The 19,694-nt window shown below is 38.6% G+C and overlaps 1 protein-coding gene across 2 annotated transcripts in view; it reads left to right on the forward strand.

Annotated features, from left to right (window-relative positions):
- Nucleotides 1-18,653, forward strand: part of LOC121732605 (kinesin-like protein KIF19) — a 46,262-nt gene extending 27,609 nt beyond the window's left edge. For both annotated transcript variants that reach the window (XM_042122544.1, XM_042122543.1), the window contains 10 exons: nt 9,660-9,901; nt 10,868-11,041; nt 11,403-11,568; nt 12,128-12,243; nt 12,325-12,612; nt 13,414-13,621; nt 14,335-14,545; nt 14,946-15,072; nt 17,218-17,367; nt 17,989-18,653. In XM_042122544.1, the coding sequence (XP_041978478.1) occupies nt 9,660-9,901; nt 10,868-11,041; nt 11,403-11,568; nt 12,128-12,243; nt 12,325-12,612; nt 13,414-13,621; nt 14,335-14,545; nt 14,946-15,072; nt 17,218-17,367; nt 17,989-18,079 (1,773 nt within the window). In that variant the 3' untranslated portion in view covers nt 18,080-18,653. The remainder of the gene's footprint in view (nt 1-9,659; nt 9,902-10,867; nt 11,042-11,402; nt 11,569-12,127; nt 12,244-12,324; nt 12,613-13,413; nt 13,622-14,334; nt 14,546-14,945; nt 15,073-17,217; nt 17,368-17,988) is intronic.
- The last annotated feature ends 1,041 nt before the right edge of the window (nt 18,654-19,694 follow it).

Below are 19,694 nucleotides of genomic sequence, written 5' to 3' on the forward strand. Positions count from 1 at the left end.
AGAAGGGATGAATACGTACTAATAAACAATATAATTTATTTTTGATTGTGTGGTTTGTTAAAGACGCAAAGTAAATTACTTACATTGGCAAAAGTACGTTGCGTCTATAATATTGGTATGGTAGACTAATACTAAAGATGCTTCAAAAGCACTAATACCGAATAAAGTGGTTTCCAGAGCGTTCCATAATTGACGTATCGACGGCTTATCAGATAGCTTTGGTGGTAGATAGCGTCACCTTGCGCCACCCCCACACAAGGTCATTGCCTACCGCTCGCGTGCGACGTGTAGCCACAATACACATTAATACAGTACCGTAAATAAATTATGTTTTACAAATCGACTTGGTGTAACACGTAGAGAAATTTTAGGAGCGTTCGATGTGATAGGGCCATTTTTCTGTCATGCGTGTTTTCATCCGCGCGCGGATCTGGAGGCTTACAACGAAACCGTTTTGAGATTAAACGATCGAATCGGAATGCCGCGTCCTACTCTAACAACGTCATTTCACGTTTGTTAGAGTAGGACGGTTTCGTGGTACGGCCCCTGGTCCGCATGCGGGTGACATCATGCTCCTGGTCGCGCGCGTGTTTTCCGCATGACAGGCAAAACATCTATAAAAAGATAGGATGCGGGTATCATTCATGCTGATTCGCGCGCGGGCAATGACGCCATTATTGTACTGTTTCGATTTCTAAAGTTATGTACACGCCTATGCATGTGCGCCCGATTCAGACGGTCTAGACTCTAGAGTCTAGACCTAGTGATAGGATGGTCTACTGTATATTACTGTTATGCTATGTCTGCGGCCTGCGATCAGTTAGTAAAGCTCGTAGTTTCTACGAAAATAACTTTTATATTGTTGAAATAAAGGTCCTATCCTATCACTTTATACGATTTGTAATTTGCTAAACGTTTAAAAGGTGTTACAGAAGCATTACCTAAAAACAAAATTGTTTATAATTATTTCGTTACGTAATAATTTTTTTATTTCTTAATAGAATTTTTATTGCGTTTTAAAACGGAATGGTACAAGTAAGCTGTGACGTAGGTATAACACGATGTCGTGTTAGTACCACCATTAATTATAATTTTAGAACGGCTGGGTCGATTTTAATGAAATTATTATATTTAGAAATATTTATCGTCTAGGTGACAAGTCTAGATTTTAGTTTCACTCTAACAGGGAGAAAAATTTAAGACTTTTTGGCACACAACGTAGACGTAAGTTAATATGAATACTAATATTATAAATGCGAAAGTATCTCTGTCTGTCTGTCGTCTGTCTGTCTCGCTTTCACGCCAAAACTACCGAACCGATTGTAATGAAATTTTGTACATAGATAGTCTAAAGCCTGAGAAAGGACATAGGCTACTTTTTAACTGGAAAAAAGGGTTGTAAGGGGGTAAAAATCCGTAAATTTGTTCAAATTAAGTTACTTCCAAAAATACATAATAGATGGCGCCGTGCCGTCTCCTACATCGCGCTGACGCTTGCTCAAAAGTCTTTCTATAAGAGGTGGTATCATCTTACATTAAATTTTTGGTTTTTTCGATTGTCATTTCTTTTTTACTTTATTAAATAACTTTGTACTTTATCTATGCAGTGATGAGTGACGTGACCTTAAACCTATCAATGATAAATAGTTTATGGGTAAAGTTGTGTAATTGGGGGGCTAAATGTACTTTAAAATTTGGCATAAATAAAATTTAATTTAAAAAAATGAAATAAGATAAGTGCACACTGCACAGCTGTTTTTGGGTGTTTTGATTTAAGGGGTACCAGGGTTTTTTTTTATAGCTGTTGAACCTTGAATAAAACCAATTTTGTTGTTTGAACATCGCGCGCTATAAACTGAGGTCCACGCGGACGAAGTCGCGGGCAACAGCTAGTATGATATATTACGAATAGTGACTTGATTGTATAGAAATTTGTCTATTGCTCAAAACTGTGCATTTTTCCGAAATAAAATGTTCTATGTTCATTCTCAGGACTTAAAGTATCTCTATATTGAGTTTCATTTTAATTACTTTAGGTATGAAGAGGTGACAGACAGCCATACATTGTAATAATATATTTTAATGTAATAATATACCTACGCGGTAACTTACTATTTTTTTTATTGGTGAAATGCAGAAATAATATAATTTTTATAATATCGATTTCTAGTAGCAAAGTGGTTAAATAGAAATAAAAAGAGCAAATATTTAAATTGTCGATAGCATCTTGAGTAAACGCTTCGTAGCAAAGTGCTACGAAGCGTTACGCGGCGCTACGAAAAACACTTTACGGACTTTTAAATAAAGGTCCTAGTCGAAAATACAATTCCTAGTTTTAAAAAATAGTCTTTTAGTTTAATGGCCACACTCAGTGATTCTTAATGATTGCTTAACTTTAATTTAATTGAGATTTTGATAGAAAATGACACATGGATATTAAATTATAATTATTTATGACAAAATCTTTCTTGAATTAAAGTTATTAACAAAATTATTATCATTAATTGTCTCGAAGTGCGGGTGGTAAATTAAGTTCCTATTAGAATTCACAGTTTTTTATATTAGACTTTGCTTTATACTCGTGTATAAGGCCTTTATTGTACAAAATAAAAACTCCTTTATTAGTGCTTTTGCTAATGGCTGTAGCAAGTTAGACATTCAAGGTTACGATTTTCAACTGTATGTGAATTATTGTTGTTGTTTTATGGCTTATAAAGGTTAAATTGGCCTGTATGTTGTGACTTTCATAATTTAATGGAACAGCTAAGTGTGTAATTTAAAAAATTCCCCATATGAATCATGGGTCATAAAATTTGTTCGTTTAAAATGCAAATTATTTTATACGAGAAAATTTTATGACCCATGCTTATACTCGTAAGGTTTTCTTTACTTCAGAGATTTTTTAAGTTATTAAGGGCCTGTTTCACCCCTTTCTGATAAAGTGCCTAGTAGGCTATTCACAACTTTTTTGACAGATTCTCCGTACTTGATCTGTCAAGTTAATATCAATTAACTTGACAGATCAAGTACGGAGAATCTGTCAAAAAAGTTGTGAATAGCCTGTTTCACAGGCTGTGAAACAGGCCCTTAGCGTTGATATTATACAGTAGTGCTCTTTTAGTTAAGTACTATCAGATAATTGCTCTTTTTTATTTTCTAATATCTGTCTTTAACAGAGACGGCGAACCTACGTTTTTTGCTCGGGGTATATGAAGACTTATAAGTCGCGACTTCTCGCTGCGCTTGGCATAATCCAACCAAATTGAAAAAGCTGATGAGATGATGAGTCATGCGATACATTTTTCAATGAGTAATTCAAAATTTTAACAGGCATCTTAGGTACCGTAATGTATACCTACTTGCATAGTAAATGATGAAATTGATCCTCAGTGTAAACTCGACTTAAACGTTTTTAGAGTTCCGTACCCAAAGGGCTGTTTTTACAAACCGGACCCTATTACTAAGACTTCGTTGCCTATCCGGCTGTCTGTCTCCAGGCTGTATCTCAAGAACCGCTATAGCTAGACTTCTGAAATTTTCACAGATTGTGTATATCTGTTGCCGCTATAACAACAAATACCGAAAACAAAATTTGAGGGGGGCTCCCATACAACCGCTCCGCTCTATATCAATAATGGCAAGAGGTAGGGACTTTATATTTTTTTCACACATTCTTAAGTTTAATGTGTACTTTAATATAAATTAATAATAATATTGAAATAAAATCGAATTTTAAGGGGGGCTCCCGTACAAAAAAAAACATAATTTTTAGCCTACCACCTATTTTTACTAAAAATTGTGTTTCTGTGCGAGTTGCACTTGGCCGATTATTTTACTCTCGTGCGAACTTCGCCTTACTTATACAGGTTTATTCCACTGCATTAATGCAATGCAGTGACACAGTAGATGTACTGTGCCGACTGCCGGGGTATGCGGATCTGATAAGCCGCCGCAGTGCACTGTTACATCACGGAATATAATCCTTTTTGTAGTAATCATCATCATCTAAGTAAAAAATTATACGAAAATTGTAAGGAATATTATAAAGTTTTTAATTAAATTGAAATATTTTTAACCCGATATGAATTGAATGAATGCATACCTAATAGGCTAATACTATACAAGGTGTAACAAATCATAGTGATAATAGTTTAATGGGTGCATGATTCCAGCCATAAACAAATTAAATTTATTCTAAACTAATAATAATAAAAAAACATTAATGCTCTAATAAAATATGCAGGAGCGTAATTTGATGAAAATAATAGGAAAACCACTCGAGGAAAATAAAAGGAGTGAAAACATATTTACTGTTTCAAAAGATCATTAGCCGTAGTCATTAACGGTAATGACTATGTAGTGTGTACACTGTACATACCACATAATATATGTATGTGCTCAATTGCTCATATTATATTGATTTCGCCATATAACGAAACAAATAACAATTATTACAGTTCCTTGGAATGACACAGGAAGATAATGCCATCATCGCTTATCGTTACACATTAGGGCCCTAGCATACGACGACTTTTGTAGCCTCTGTTACTCGCATTTGCAACGTGCGACGTAGCGATGCAAATGCGCGTCTGTAGCGATGCAACCGCGTGATTGTAGCGATGCAAACTTGCGTCTGTAGCGATGCAAATATGCGACAGTCATATATATAGACGTGGGAGAGCCATGCTTCGGCACTGATGGGCCGGCTTGACCGGAGAAATACCACGTTCTCACAGAAAACCGGCGTAAAACAGCGCTTGCGTAGTGTTTCGCCGAGTGAGTGAGTTTACCGGAGGCCCAATCCGCTCCCCTATTCCCTTCCCTACCCTCCCCTATTCCCTTCTCTTTCCATCTCTACCCTCCCCTATTACCCTATTCCCTCTTAAAAGGCCGGCAACGCACCTGCAGCTCTTCTGATGCTGCGAGTGTCCATGGGCGACGGAAGTTGCTTTCCATCAGGTGACCCGTTTGCTCGTTTGCCCCATTATTTCATTAAAAAAAACAGTATCGCGACTGCATCGCTACAAAAAGTCGCAATGGGCGCACGGCCTTAGTAGTAGAATTTGCTCTATATCCTTATTGTATATATATTAATGGCTACGACAAAAAACTTACTAAACTACGTAGTAGATATAAGTACACACTACATTACACACATAACTGATTCATTTATGTCTTTAGAAATAACTTGATTTTGTCTTCATGTTCACAAATTAAATAACGTTAATTTATTAAATTGATATATTAAATTGATTTTAAATTTGAATAAAAAATATAAATTCGATGTTAACTTTTGTACGCAAGTATTCTTCTATTAGTATATTATACAGCCAATGAGCTACACTATGATTATAATATTATAGAAAAATATAACACTAACAAAACAAATGAAGGCTATACAGTATACATCTTTCTACATTAACCTTTTTATGAGTTGGCAGTTATACTGAGCTCTAGAACATAACCTGTCAAAGTTTATATGTGATATGCCATAAATTTATTATCACCACCATAATGGCTCAGTTCAAGGTAGCGGCGAGTATTAGGCTATTGACATTCTGTGTGTACACTGAAATTACTGCCTTCGGGCACTCTGTTCAGGGCTATCCCACCCCCGATAACACTCTTATGTCCACACCATAAGAGTCACTTTCGTTGAGTTCGAGGGTAAAACATCTAGAAACGAACCATAAATTTTCCATTTATTAGCTGAAATTGTTTCCGATATTCACGTGTTCATGAAATGTCTTACATAATTGAGAATGTTGTAGCTTCCGGTGACGCTAATATAGCTGTTAGTTAAAAGCCATTTTTCACGTTTTCCTGTTTAAACATTTATGTTTTTTTTGTACCAATATAATAGTGATGATTTTACATAACACATAATACAAACGCGTTACTAAATATATCTTGAAATTTCTTATTTCTTTACATATACAGGACTAGATGACGCCCGCAACTCCATTGCACCAAAATTCGTTTATCGTGCGGGAACCGTACATTCTTCCGAGATAAAAAGTATCCTATGTCCTTTCCCGCTACTCGAAGTATCTAATTTCAGCTAAATCGGTTCAGTGGTTTGGGCGTGAAGAGGTAAGACAGACACACTTTCGCATATTTTCTACACTAATATAATCAAAAGGAGAACTTTGTTAAATTGTAATGAATAGGCTCAAAAACTACTGGACCGATTTTAAATTTTTTTTCACCATTCGAAAGCTTCATTATCCACGAGTAACATAGGCTAAATTTTAGTTTGGAAAAAATAGGGTTCCGTAAGATATTTGAGTTTTTCTGACACAAGGTGTAAAAATCAACCAGAAAAGTTACTTATTTTGCGTACGCGGCCTAAACTATAAAAGATAGAACCATAAACTGTTCTTATTAATTGTAGATCTTATAAATATCTACAAAAACTTCCGCGACACACTAAACCTATCTATGTCGAGTCAACGGCCCAACAACTATTTTTTTATTTAAATATCTTGATTTTTTTTTAGACTACATTTAAACGCGTTTGTTTTACTCCCGCTATTAATTCTTATCAAAATAAATTATTTCATCACTAAGTACAGTTTATGTAGATAATATTTGGTCTTTGAATGGTTAAAATTGGACGTTTGGTTTTGAAGTTATGGCGAAATTAAAAAATTCGGCCCGTTGCGAAGTGGGCTAAGGCGTACGCGTGCGGGAGGGGAGTTTAGGTCTATGTCTATGAGTACGAGTAAGGTACTTTGATACCTTACACTTCATAAAGCGAGCGAAGCCGCGGGCGAAAGCTAGTATAATATAAGTATAGAAAGTAATGACGCACAATATTAATTTAACATGTTAGACTTACCTATGTTGTTGGTAGCGTTCACCATTTACTCAATAGGTTTTTTGTTACTTAGTGATTTTTCTGTATGAATATATATAGTATAAGAGTTAGAATCAGTTAGATGCTATTATTGGAAATACTAGGCGAAAATTAACGTTTACATCTTTTACATCTATATTTATCTTACACCTATACAACGTATTTAACATTTCTATAAATATTGAAAATGTTACGCAATTATTCTGAATTATTCAAGCCCATATTATAGTAAGAGCGTATTATTATAATATAAGTCTTTAATTATGCCTTACTAATAAGAGTTCGCTAATGGTGCCATTGATATCGAAATAGGGCAGCTTTTGTTGGTAAAGGACGCTAATTAATCGAAATTAGGGACAATTATAGCAACTGTTATTAATACATTTTAATATAAAACTAGAGATCGCCCTATGGTCGAAATTCGACCTTAGTTTCAACGACATTAGGACTACTACCTATATTTTGTACAAAAATATTGACTTTAACATATTTTTTTCAACTCTTGTCTCTGGGACTCAGCTGATCTCAGACTGGCCGTGTAAGCATTGTCTAATACGAGATTTATACTCGCGTCTCGTGGCTCGGCTCGCGGCGCGTCTCGCAACTCGCGTCGAAGCGCGAGTGTAAACACAAAGCTCGAGATCCTTAGGAAATCGCTCCCGACGCGAGCCCTGCGAGCCGCGAGCCGCGCCGCGAGACGAGCCGCGAGCTCTAGTTTACACTCAGGGCTCGCGGCGCGTCTCGCGGCTCGCCTCGTGGCTCGCGCGCGAATGTAAATCGAGTATAATAGTATCTAAGATTTAATAAAAAAAAACTATAATCCCTTTTTAGTTTGTCACCTTGTTGTCAACAGACTTCAATCATAAATAAAAGAGTATAATTCGTATGTATAGGCTTGTCACTCAAAAATCTGTCATTTTTCCTAGTGTGTGTGTTGTAGTGTGTGTAATGTTTTATTTGTTAAAAAATTGTATGATAAAAGCATCATTTCAAAATATTATTAGCTCGATGCACTCCTTCACAATATAAACTATAACTGTGCAAAATTTCATTCACCTACGTTTCCCCATTTTTCGTCAAAAGGGATACAAAGTTTTTGGTTCACGTATTAATATATAGATACTTTTAATTGATAATATATTATTAGAGAATTCCAGAACTACTGATTTGTTGTTGTTTTTACCCGGCTATGGCAAAGCCTAAGCGAAGGGTAATGATTTTGATTTTTACAATGGTTACTGGATAACGCCCGTGACTCCGTTGCGCCAAATTCGTTTATCGTGCGGGAAAAATGTACCGTACATTTTTTCCATAGCTCGGTAAAAACAACAACAAACCAGCAGTTCTGGAATTTTCTAATAAAATAATAACAATTAAAAATATATTGTATTAAGATTTATTAATATCAATATTGCTAGCCAGTCAGCTATATGCCTTATTATGGTATCCCATGTCATTTGTTTTGACTCAAAGTATCTCCATACCGAAGTTCAGCATTTTGTTGAACTTCGGTTCGGTTAGAGGCTTGGGCATGATGAGGTAACAGACAAACATACAGACATATTGTTGCATTTATCATATTAATTATGGATATACTTCACGTATAATTTTGTCAATGTTCAGTATTCTTGTCAAAAACAATACTCGTATGTTCTACGGTTTCGTAGCATTTGTCGTAGCAATTGCTACGGTGTAGCAAATGCTACGGCGTAGCACTCATATTTTATTCAGACTTCTTAAGGCTGCGTTTCCACCAAAGATGTGTTGCGACTTGCAAGGTGTTTTTGTTTTTGAGAACCAATAGAATCGTTTTAGTGACGTGAGCTTGCCATGACATCGCTCAGGGCGGCGATGCTATTGGGCCTTAAAAACACATTCCTCGCAACACATCTCTGGTGGAAACGCAGCCTAGGAGTACCGTCATAAAAATATAACCTGACGTTAGATTTTTTACCATAATAAAGTTAAAAAGAAATAAAAAAAAAAATGTTAAAAATACAATGCAAGAGTTATAGTATTATTTTCTACGAATAATAAAAACATTATGTTGCACGACTTTGACAATAGATATACGTCAGTAGGCGTAGCACTGACTAAGCTTTACAGACTCTTCTAGTAAAATGAGTTGCAAAAATGTTGTGAATCACAGTGTCGTAAGTCGTAACACAGTACACTATTACAATAGACTGGAACTCTGACGTCACAATAATGAACACAATAAAGAAATGGCAATATTATGTCTACAGTTTGGTAGACAACTCCCAATTCGTAGTACAAGGGCGTAGCACCATATAATAGGTTTTTTAATGTTTTTAACGGTTTTAAATAGATACAAATTTAAATTCATATAAAACTAGAACATAATATATGGTTAGGAAGTACTTAATACTTTTGAAAACTCTTAAAAACTTGAATTGATAAATATGACAAACTACGAGGTAGATTGTAATTTGTAGAAATTTGGCCCATAGAAAAAAAAATACAAAATGACTTATAATAATTACCGATTTGGTACTCGATAGAAGATATCTAAAATTTTGAATACAAGTACAATGTGAGTTGTGACATTGCTACGACGGCGTAGCTCAAAGGGACTTCGTAGCACCTCGTAGCACGTTCGTAGCACTAGCACACTAGCATTTTGGGTGCATAATTATTCAAGATGTGAAACATCATCTTTCTCATCGACTTTAATCTTAAAGAAGATTATTGTAAGGTTTTAAAATGTTTTGTGATATTAACAACTATTGCGAAACGTCATAAGACCTTTAGAAATTACTACTTTCCTAATCTTTACCAGGTTAAGATGTCATACATCGAGATCTACAACGAGAACATTCGAGATCTGCTCAACCCGAGCGCTGGGCCGCTAGAACTACGGGACGAGGGGGGGAGCGGCGCGCCCACAGTCGCCGGCCTTAGCGAGATCAAGGCTACGGACGCGGCGCATGTTGCGGAACTGCTAGCGAGGGGAGACCGTGCCAGGACAGCCGAGGCCACACATGCGAACCAGCACTCTTCTAGGGGACATGCGCTTCTAAGGTATTCTTTTAAGACTATTGGGATGGTTTTAGTGTCACGCGGACCGTCGGTATGGATCGGTCCGTATATACCGATCTGTATGATACCTCAAACTAGCCTTGAGTTTAGAAGCATAAGAAGCAATAGTCAATAATGTTGACCCTCGGAGTTATAAAATGAGGATTATAGAATGATGGAGGGGTATTTTAAGGTCAGACTAAGGTCAAACTGTTTACTGCCCCCTCCCCCCAGTGTCTTTCTTTTTTCCACTTCATTTTTTTATGCCTCTACTTGTTAAAAGTTTCTGTGATTGTTGAAACTTTGAATGACATTGGCAAATGTATAGACTGCATGCCTTAGTCTCTAGGCCCAAGCCTTAAAACTTACAAGACATTACTACTATACTTCTTCTAAAATTTTGGAGTTACAAAAGTCCTGTTAATACGGAAGGAGGATCAACTTCGACTGTGACAGGATTGCAATTTATATTCCACGCGAGGTGCTATTTTCCTGACACAAAGGATCGTGCACAGGAAAGGCTCTCGAATGTTATAAATTTCGGGAAATTACAGGTTTCTGTATCCTACAATTTTGCTTGAATTATTACCTATGTTATGGAGCATACTCTGTATTGAGTGTGCTATCAAGTACTATTTATCTAGCAGTAGTGGTCGTTTAATAAATCTTCTTACAGACTATTATAATTAATATAAAACCTATAAAAACTAACCACACTTACCACAAAAGATCTAAACATCTATTGAACAGTTGTTTTGAGACTATTATGTACTGAATTTTTTTCTAATCAACTGTTCAACAGGTGCTTAAATCTTTTGCAGTAAGACCGTAAGTCTTTAAAATTTATGCTCTGGATTATGGGCTACCTTTCCCACAAAAATTATACAGTGTTCCTTTGGATTTATTTAGGAATTCTCTATGGGTAGGATCCGCGAGTAAAGGCTAAACAATATAGTTTTTTTGTTTCAGCGTGTCGGTGAGCCGGCAGGTGTCAGCGGGCCTGCAGCGCGGGCGGCTGTTCCTCATCGACCTGGCGGGGTCGGAGCGCGCCGGCCTGCGAGCGCGCCGCCTCGAGGGTGCGCACATTAACCGCTCGCTGCTGGCGCTTGGCAACTGCATCATGGCGCTGTCGGGGGGCGCCAGGTAGTGCTAAATACGTAGTGTTTGATAAAGTAGCGTCATCGGTCCTTCGAGCCGGATCTATGATATTATAAAATGTACTTGTTAGTGAGCTTATGTTAGGCCTACTCGAGTCAATATATTCTATTTAAAGAATACGCACAAGGGACTGAAAAATGCTTATGTTGTTCAGGAAAGCGACTTTTGTCCTTCGTGACTTTTGACATCCTATCTACTATTAAAATCTGTTCTTGCTAATTATCCACAAACAACTTTAATCTAGACTGGCATAACTGAAATCCAGACAAGTGCATCTGAAGTTCAGATTTTGAACCCAAGTTAAACACTTTTTAACAAGTTCAACGTTGATTTTGTCGAAACTCAGGTACGTGAACTACCGCGACTCTAAGCTGACCCGGCTGCTGCGGGAGGTGCTGGGCGGTCGGTGCCGCACCGCGATGGTGGCGCACGTGTCGCCGGCCGCCACGCACCGCGACACCACGCGCTCCACGCTACATTACGCGCAGCGCGCCGCTACCATCACCAACAAGGTGACACTTTTACACCATTTTGTTGTTCAGCCTAAATTAGAATTGTCTCATACTGTATGAGACAGTCACTTTGAATTTAGCGCGTTTTTAGCTACACGATGTACGTCTCCCATTGGCGAATGTTTTCGTGATACTAGTTTCGCGACATGTGTTCATCAGGAAAGTAGACAGTAGTTTCGTGACATTAGTTCAAAATTAATTCAGTGTTGCGACTCGCGACGAAATCGATGCATGTATTACAAACTGTAAATTTAATATGGCAATGCCTAGGAATCAACTTCTATGATAGTCATAGAAGTTGATTCCTAGGCAGATGGGGGACCTACGTAGTTTGGTCGCGTTACGTTAAACCTAGCCGACAGATCACAATTAACATTGAATTGACATGATCTGACTAATTGACGTTGGTCTGTCAACTGCATAGGAATCAATTTCCTCGATGGTACTTTCGACGTTAATTTTATTTTCAAACTATGTCGCCGCAACAAATTTAATTTTTTTAACGCCGCAACAGATTGAAATAATTTAATAACTACTTATTTCAGTCGTTTCATTTCAGGTCGAGCGCGAGTTGGTAGAAACCCCGATGCATTTATCGCAATATCGGACAGTCATTAATGAGTTGCGAGAAGAAATATCTCGATTGAAGAGCAAAATGAGAGACGATTGGACGAGGTAAGTAAAGGTGCAAATACATCTTATACTTGTGTATTAGTTAAAATGTTTTGAAAACGCCAGTTTAAATTTCATTTCCAGACCAAAGGAAGAAGAAAAGAAAACAGAAGAGAATAGAACAGAAGTTGCAACTGATTCTAACGAGAATCCTGACAATTTGAAAGCTCTGCGAGAGGCGATAGTGGCGACTTTTAAGCAGCAGATGCGTCTGAGAAGACGTTTAATGGAGTTAGACAGTCACTTACTGGGTTTGGCGTTGGACGCGGAAAGGCAGCACGCGGCGATATCGCATTGGGAGGCGAGGTTCAACAGACTGTACAAGCCCATCAGCCTCACTGGGTCCAGGATGAGCACGCAGCAGAGTTATAGGTTTGTATGCTTTCTGTAATATCGCCATCGGAGCACCGTCTTGAAGTTAGTAGAAGCGTTTTATACGTGGGATAGCCATGCTTCGGCACGAATGGGCCGGCTCGACCGGAGAAATACCACGTTTTCACAGAAAACTGGCGTGAAACAACGCTTGCGCTGTGTTTCGCCGAGTGAGTTTACTGGAGGCCCAATTCCCTACCATATTCCCTTCCCTGTCCTCCCCTATTCCCTTCCCTTCCGTCCCCTATTACCCTATACCCTCTTAAAAGGCCGGCAACGCACTTGCAGCTCTTCTGATGCTGCGAGTGTCCATGGGCGACGGATGTTGCTTTCCATCAGGTGACCCGTTTGCTCGTTTGCCCCCTTATTTCATAAAAAAAAAGCGACCTAGTCTAGACGATAGAGAAATGCTTATGATATGCCGTATTGTGTTGATGAAATGTTACGAATTGTTTTACAACGCAATGGAGGTGGTAAAATGCGTTGCGACGTAATTAAGTAATATGGCCTAGCTCTTAAATGGCATTTACTCTTGAGGGGTAAGACTGTTAAAACGGCAGAGTAGGTTAAAAGGATTGATAATAACTTATGAATATTTAGAAGTTAATAATTAGCCCGGCTGCATATTATAAGAATTTCTGATCAGAAAAATTTGGACGCCCGCCGGAACGCACTCTGCTCATATTATGTTTTGTTGTGGACCTCACATACTATCAGAATTTTTAAGTATCTGACGTTGATAGGATTGCAGAATTTTTTCTGATCAGAAATTCTTATAATGTACGGCCGGCCTTAATCCAGGGGTGGCACGGGCAGCGTCGCCAGTGGGAATAGCGGAGGCGGGGCGAGCGGCGCGGGGCGCGAGCGGGCGGAGGCGGAGGTGGCGGTGGAGCAGGCGTGGGCGGAGCTCGCAGCCGTGGAGCGCGAGCAGGAGGCGGCGCGCGCGCAGCGGGCGGCAGTCGAGCGGCAGCTGGAGCAGGTGCGGTTGAGGGGCGCGCAGCTCGAGCAGGTCAGTGGCATGAGCCTAGATAATCCCTATATCTATTAGCGTTACTTCGACGAATTACGCGTCTTTGACGAATACTGTCAATTTTTTTTTTTTTTTTTTTTTTTTATATCTATGGACGCTTCACACCACGTCAGTCTGGCCCCGTGCTAAGTACCTAAAGGACTTGTGTTACAGGTACCAGACAACGGAAATATATTTAATACTTTTATACTATACATATATTTAAGATTTTTATTATATCATACACATATTTAATACACATCCAGACCCGGGAACATTGAAAACTTTTTGTTCCGTCGGCGGGATTCGAACCCGCGACCCCCGGCTTGAGCTACCAACGCGCTCACCACTGAGCCACAGAGGTCGTCAAAAAAATTTACTTACACTCTAGTTTATTTTGGATTAAAGTAAAATTACTAGGTTTACATATTTAACTATTTTTTTACTATTTTATTACACTATTTATCTACACATTTATGTCCCCAACTATTTATTTAAGTAATAGGTTATGGGCCCAGCAGACTTAGTATAGCCAAAGTAGAAATACAAGAGAATAGAAACAGATTTTAAGCACTATCTGACAAACTTCATTCAGTCAGTCATCTTTTCTGTTCTGCCCTAATAGTAAACTTTTCTATGACATTGGCTATTTTAATCATGCATAAAGTTCTTTTTGATATAATATGTAATTACATGTAATAAAATTCTCTCAGGAGTTGCCAGTGCACATAAACGGCGCGGAGCGCGAGGTGCTGTCGTTGGTGTGTCGCGTGCACGAGTTGGAGGCGGACAAGCTGGCGCTGCAGGGCGAGCGGGCAGCGCGCGCGCACGAGCTGCGGCGTCGCGACCTCGCGCTGCAGCGACGTGATGCGCAGCGCCGGCTGACTGATGAGATAATTACACGACAGCGGCGGACGCTTGAGGGTAAGGAGAAGTCATGTGCTGGAGGCGGACAAGCTGGCGCTGCACGGCGAGTGGGCGGCGCGTGCGCACGAGCTGCGGCGTCGCGAAATGAACTGATGCTGCCATCATACAAAAACGTCATTTTTGACATGTTTTTGACAGTTCTCCTTTACCGGCAGCGCCCCTTTATATTACAATATTATACACATACTGTAGGTACTTACCTATTACAAATAAAAGTACGAAAGTGTGTCTGTCTGTTACGATCGATTTTAATAAAATTTTTAGAAATGCTCTGAACCCTTTTTTTGTAAAACATAAATTATTCTAAGTATATTCATGCGGCGCCCGCCTAAAAAACTAATTTGGATATTACTAAATTGCGGGTATATCACGGAATAATTCTTTGTGTTGTCAACAGAAGTGGGTATAAACGTGCAGCCGGAGCTGGCGCAGCTGTACGAACTGTACCAGCAGGAGATCCACGCCTCCACCTACACCGAGAACAACGACTTCCTGCAATACCGCCTGCCGCCCATATCCTCCAGGTGAACTCATTATCATCACGATAAAATTGTACGGCGTGTATCCCCGTCCATCTATCTCGTCTGATTGCCATAACACAAGTTTTTACTTAGCATGGGATTAGACGACGTGATGTACGCTACCTTTTTTTTTATGAAATAACGAGCGAGCAAACGAGCAAACGGGTCACCTGATGGAAAGCAACTTCCGTCGCCCATGGACACTTGCAGCATCAGAAGAGCTGCAGGTGCGTTGCCGGCCTTTTAAGAGGGAATAGGGTAACAGGGGAGAATAGGGATGGGAAGGGAAGGGAAGGGAATAGGGGAGGCTAGGGAAGGGAACAGGGTAGGGGATTAGGCCTCCGGTAAACTCACTCACTCGGCAAAACACAGCGCAAGCGCTGTTTCATGCCGGTTTTCTGTGAGAATGTGGTATTTCTCCGGTCGAGCCGGCACATTCGTGCAGAAGCATGGCTCTCCCACGTATACCTTGCTATTATACTATTGTAGGTATATTATTGTATGTTAGCATACTTAATAAAGAATTTGATTTGATTTGATTTGAAAATTAAGAAAAATGAGAATATAGAAAATAATAATAGTTTTCTAAAAAGATCAAAATTGTACGTGATTGAGAATTAAAATTCTCTATCTCAAAAACTATACTGAATCGATTTTAATGAAAGTTGCAGGAGTATTGCCCAACTTAGGGAAAGTTGGACAATACTTAAAAAATACTAAAAAAAGAATTACTTAACTCGTACTTGTAGTTCTGAACATACCTATGCGAATTTTTTGAAGTAGGTTAAAAAAAAACAACACCGCACAAGGTAATAAGCAGGCGCCTTTGTTATTATACTTGCGTTGTTTATGTAATTTTTACAACGCGTGTTTACAACTTTTAAACTTTGATTTTTAGTCCAAACAGTAAATAGGTTCAAAAGTCGGATACTTCTTCGGATCGGAATACGGATTCGAACGGATATGTCTTCGACATCAAACTACTCTGTATTTACGTGATTGGTCGATTAGACTTTAGACTGTAGTCTATATTATTTATTCGGTCTCAGGGGTTAAAAAACCAAACGAGTGTGAATCAACAAACAAATGACTGTTATTATGTGACCCAATAACCGTAAGCTATTACGATCAACATAGGTACATAGTATTTAAAACAATCATCAAGTTAAAAACGTTTTTCATGTTGTAATAATGACAAAAGGTTGATGACCAACATTGAGTACTTAATAAAATTATATAACCAAAATCAGATGGGCTTGCGTAATAAGAAGGAATCTGACTTCTTCTATTATATTATGTGTACCTTTACTGCAAAAACGTCCGAACAGATTTTGATAAAAAGTATGGTGCTACATCTGGCAGGCCAAAATGGATTAGCGTCTGAGATTTCGAATTTTTATTTTTTTATTTTATGAATTAACATCTGTGCTACAAAATCTTAAATCGCAAAATAAATCCTGAATGTTGACAGAGCTATGTCGTTGGTTATACTGTTGATTTCACGATACCTACTATTATTTTAATGAAAGAAGTTTTAAGCGTGTTGCAACTACTTTCATCAACTCATTCCAACATGCATGACAACTAGTTGCCTAATGTAAATTCAGCCTAAGGGCTCCCAGTTCCCACACATAACTGCGAATTCGCATCGCAAATAATAGGTTATGGGCCCAGTAGACTTAATACAGCCAAAGTAGAAATACAAAAGAATAGATACAGACTTTAATCACTAACTGACAAATTTCATTCAATCAGTCAACAACTACTTTCCTTATGTAAATTCGGCCTAAGGGCTCCCAGTTCCCACACATAACTGTGAATTCGCATCGCAAATATCTGCGACAAAATTCATAATAAAAATGATATGACGATGCGATGCGCGGTTTTGTGTGGGAGCCTATGAATAATAAAAACTAAGGAAAAGTAACTCCGTCAAAAAACATGTTCCACAATACTAGTCAAAAAAGTGTACCTTAGGTACACATTTCAATACATTTGCAATATTTAGGTGACCTTGAGCGGTACTAGGCTGACGTTACATCACAGATCAAAAGGAATCAAATTTAAAACGGTAGTAGTATGGGAGTTACGATTCCTTAGTTTTTATTATTTGTAGGTGGGAGCCCTAATATGGTTTTTGTTTTTCAGCATGTCAGAGCTGACGTGGTCGGAGAGCTCCAGTGGGTCGGGGCGCGGCTCGAGCTCGGGCTCCGGCGGCGGGGGCGTCGGGGGAGGGGGAGGAGGGCTCGACCACCTCCCTCGCCTCGCGCCCACGCCGCGACCGCGTACGCGATATAGGTACCAACATTTTATACGTTCTAGCAGGGCGATTCACGATTCTCGTTCAACTCAGATTCGGACACTTTGCCGTGCGGTCATTTGTCAATGCCTAGCGCAGCGAGCGTTTACTGGATGCGCGATGAAGGTACCGAATCCGAGTCGAATTACACATTGTGAATTAGGGCCCTGGTTTCTTGCAGGCTTAGCATAACAACATTAGAAACAGGAAATAATGGACGCACTGACAGATTTTAATGACAAAATGGCAGATTGCCTTTGTCAATCTGTCACTTTGTCTATTCTTCCGTAGAAAGAAACCGTTTCGCTTATGTTTAAACATATCAAAACATAATCATACTTATTCTTGCAACTCCAAATGGTTTACTTCCATTCGACATCATTCTTATTTATGTCGACATAGTTTGTCTTTCCTATTATTGATGATTATCTTTTAAACCGGTTCTTATCAGTGAGTTAGATCAACTTCAATTTGCTGGTAGTGGCAAAATGCATTTATGTAAACAGTAGGAGTATTTGAACAGTTGTTAAGGAGGATAAAAATTGAGACGAAATCCGATTTCCGAAGCATATGCTTGCATTCTCAGCTTACACTTTATATTCTATTGTTATTCTTTCCAGCCACGCCAGTGCCACGACACTAAAGCGGTACTCCAGTGACGACAGTCTGGTGATTACAGCGCCGCGTTCCAGCGACAGACTCGCGTCTTGAATATCGTCATATCGCATATTGTGTCTGAGTCCATATCTGTTGAAGGTCCTTCGAAGCCTTGTTGTAAAGGAGTTGTTCTTGTGAGTACAGGCAGACGGCAGGACGCCGACAAGTAAAATACCCTGATCGATGATTTGGTAATCTTGAAAATGTGTGTTTCGAAATAAAACCCAGTGTCAGTGCTCGTGACGTCATATTTCCGTACTAGTAAAACAAGTGTGATGTATCAGTAGTATAAGGGTCAATTCAGACCGCAACGCGATGCGTAGATGCATTTCTAAATTTGTACTGATTTGAAAGATCTCAATTGGGTGAGACGTCTTACAAATCTGTCAAATCCATACAAATTTAGAAATGCATCTACGCGTCGCGTTGCGGTCTAATTTAACCTTCAATTGTAATATTTGTATTAATGACATCCCAATAAAGTTTTGTTAATGTACAGGCCAGTTATAATATATGTCGGAACGAATCAGCAGCGTCGATTTATGACGACAGTACCTATTCTAGGTTGTATTTAGAATACACACCTATAAAATAAGATTGAAATGCTGTTACAATTCGGCCTTATGGAGTTTTAGGGCCAACCCACACGTACCACAACCACACCACGTGGTCGGGCGTAAGTATATTATTTCGTATTGAAAATGGTCTGTTACACATTTTGCAGACGTTGTCGACTGCGTGTGTGATACCGTCGTTACCGTAACGTTACGTCGATGCAACGACGGTACGCGTACGCCGCCCGCGCTCTCGCAAGGATAGCAATAATAAAGTTTCCTCTTCGAATTTCATGAGTTTAGTCAACACGTGTTTCCGCTATAAAAGACGGAGTCGAACTATATCTGTACACGACGTAATCACATCGCAACCACTGGCGACAAAGCAACCACGTCGACATTTTGTCGTTCACACGTAACGATTGTTTGACGGCATTTTGTCGTTGCGACGTGGTGTGTTTGTGGTACCTGGGCATTTTCAAAAAAATGTGTACCCCCTGATTTTGCCTTGTCCCTCGACTTTGTTAAATTATTTTGTTGAGATAAATAACTTTTAACAGAATATATTAATTTAAGTGAAAAAAGTATATGTTTAAATACATATATAAATTGTTGTCTTGTTGTTACTTTACTAAATAAAAAACTTACGAAGGTTTTAAAGTATTGAAAACCATCAAATATACCTGTCCCCTTCCCAACTAAGATGAGATAATGATTGATTTTTAAAAATTTCCATTATTGGAAGTGATTTCTATATATAATTTAAAATCTCAAAAGTCAAATGTATCAGTTGAAAGTATCAATTATATATTTTTGTATGTAATTTCTTTTAAAAATTAATTTGAATTTTCTGCAAAAAATTCTTCTAATACTAGAAATTATTCGGCACGATCTGGCAAAACAACGTATGTTCTTCATCGATAGGTACGTCTTTTTGTTTTTACTGGCAAACTAACTAGTGAAAAGCGCGGAAATGTTGTTGAAGTGCAGGTATTTCAATTTCTTTGTTCAGGTATGTGACCAAGTTTTACTGTTATTAATCACTTTTCTTTGATTATTGTTATTGTTTACACATTGCAAAACTTGTATAGTATTTGATACCAAAAATGTATTAG

Source organism: Aricia agestis, chromosome 12 (genome assembly GCF_905147365.1).
Source record: "Aricia agestis chromosome 12, ilAriAges1.1, whole genome shotgun sequence".
Lineage (NCBI taxonomy): Eukaryota > Metazoa > Arthropoda > Insecta > Lepidoptera > Lycaenidae > Aricia > Aricia agestis.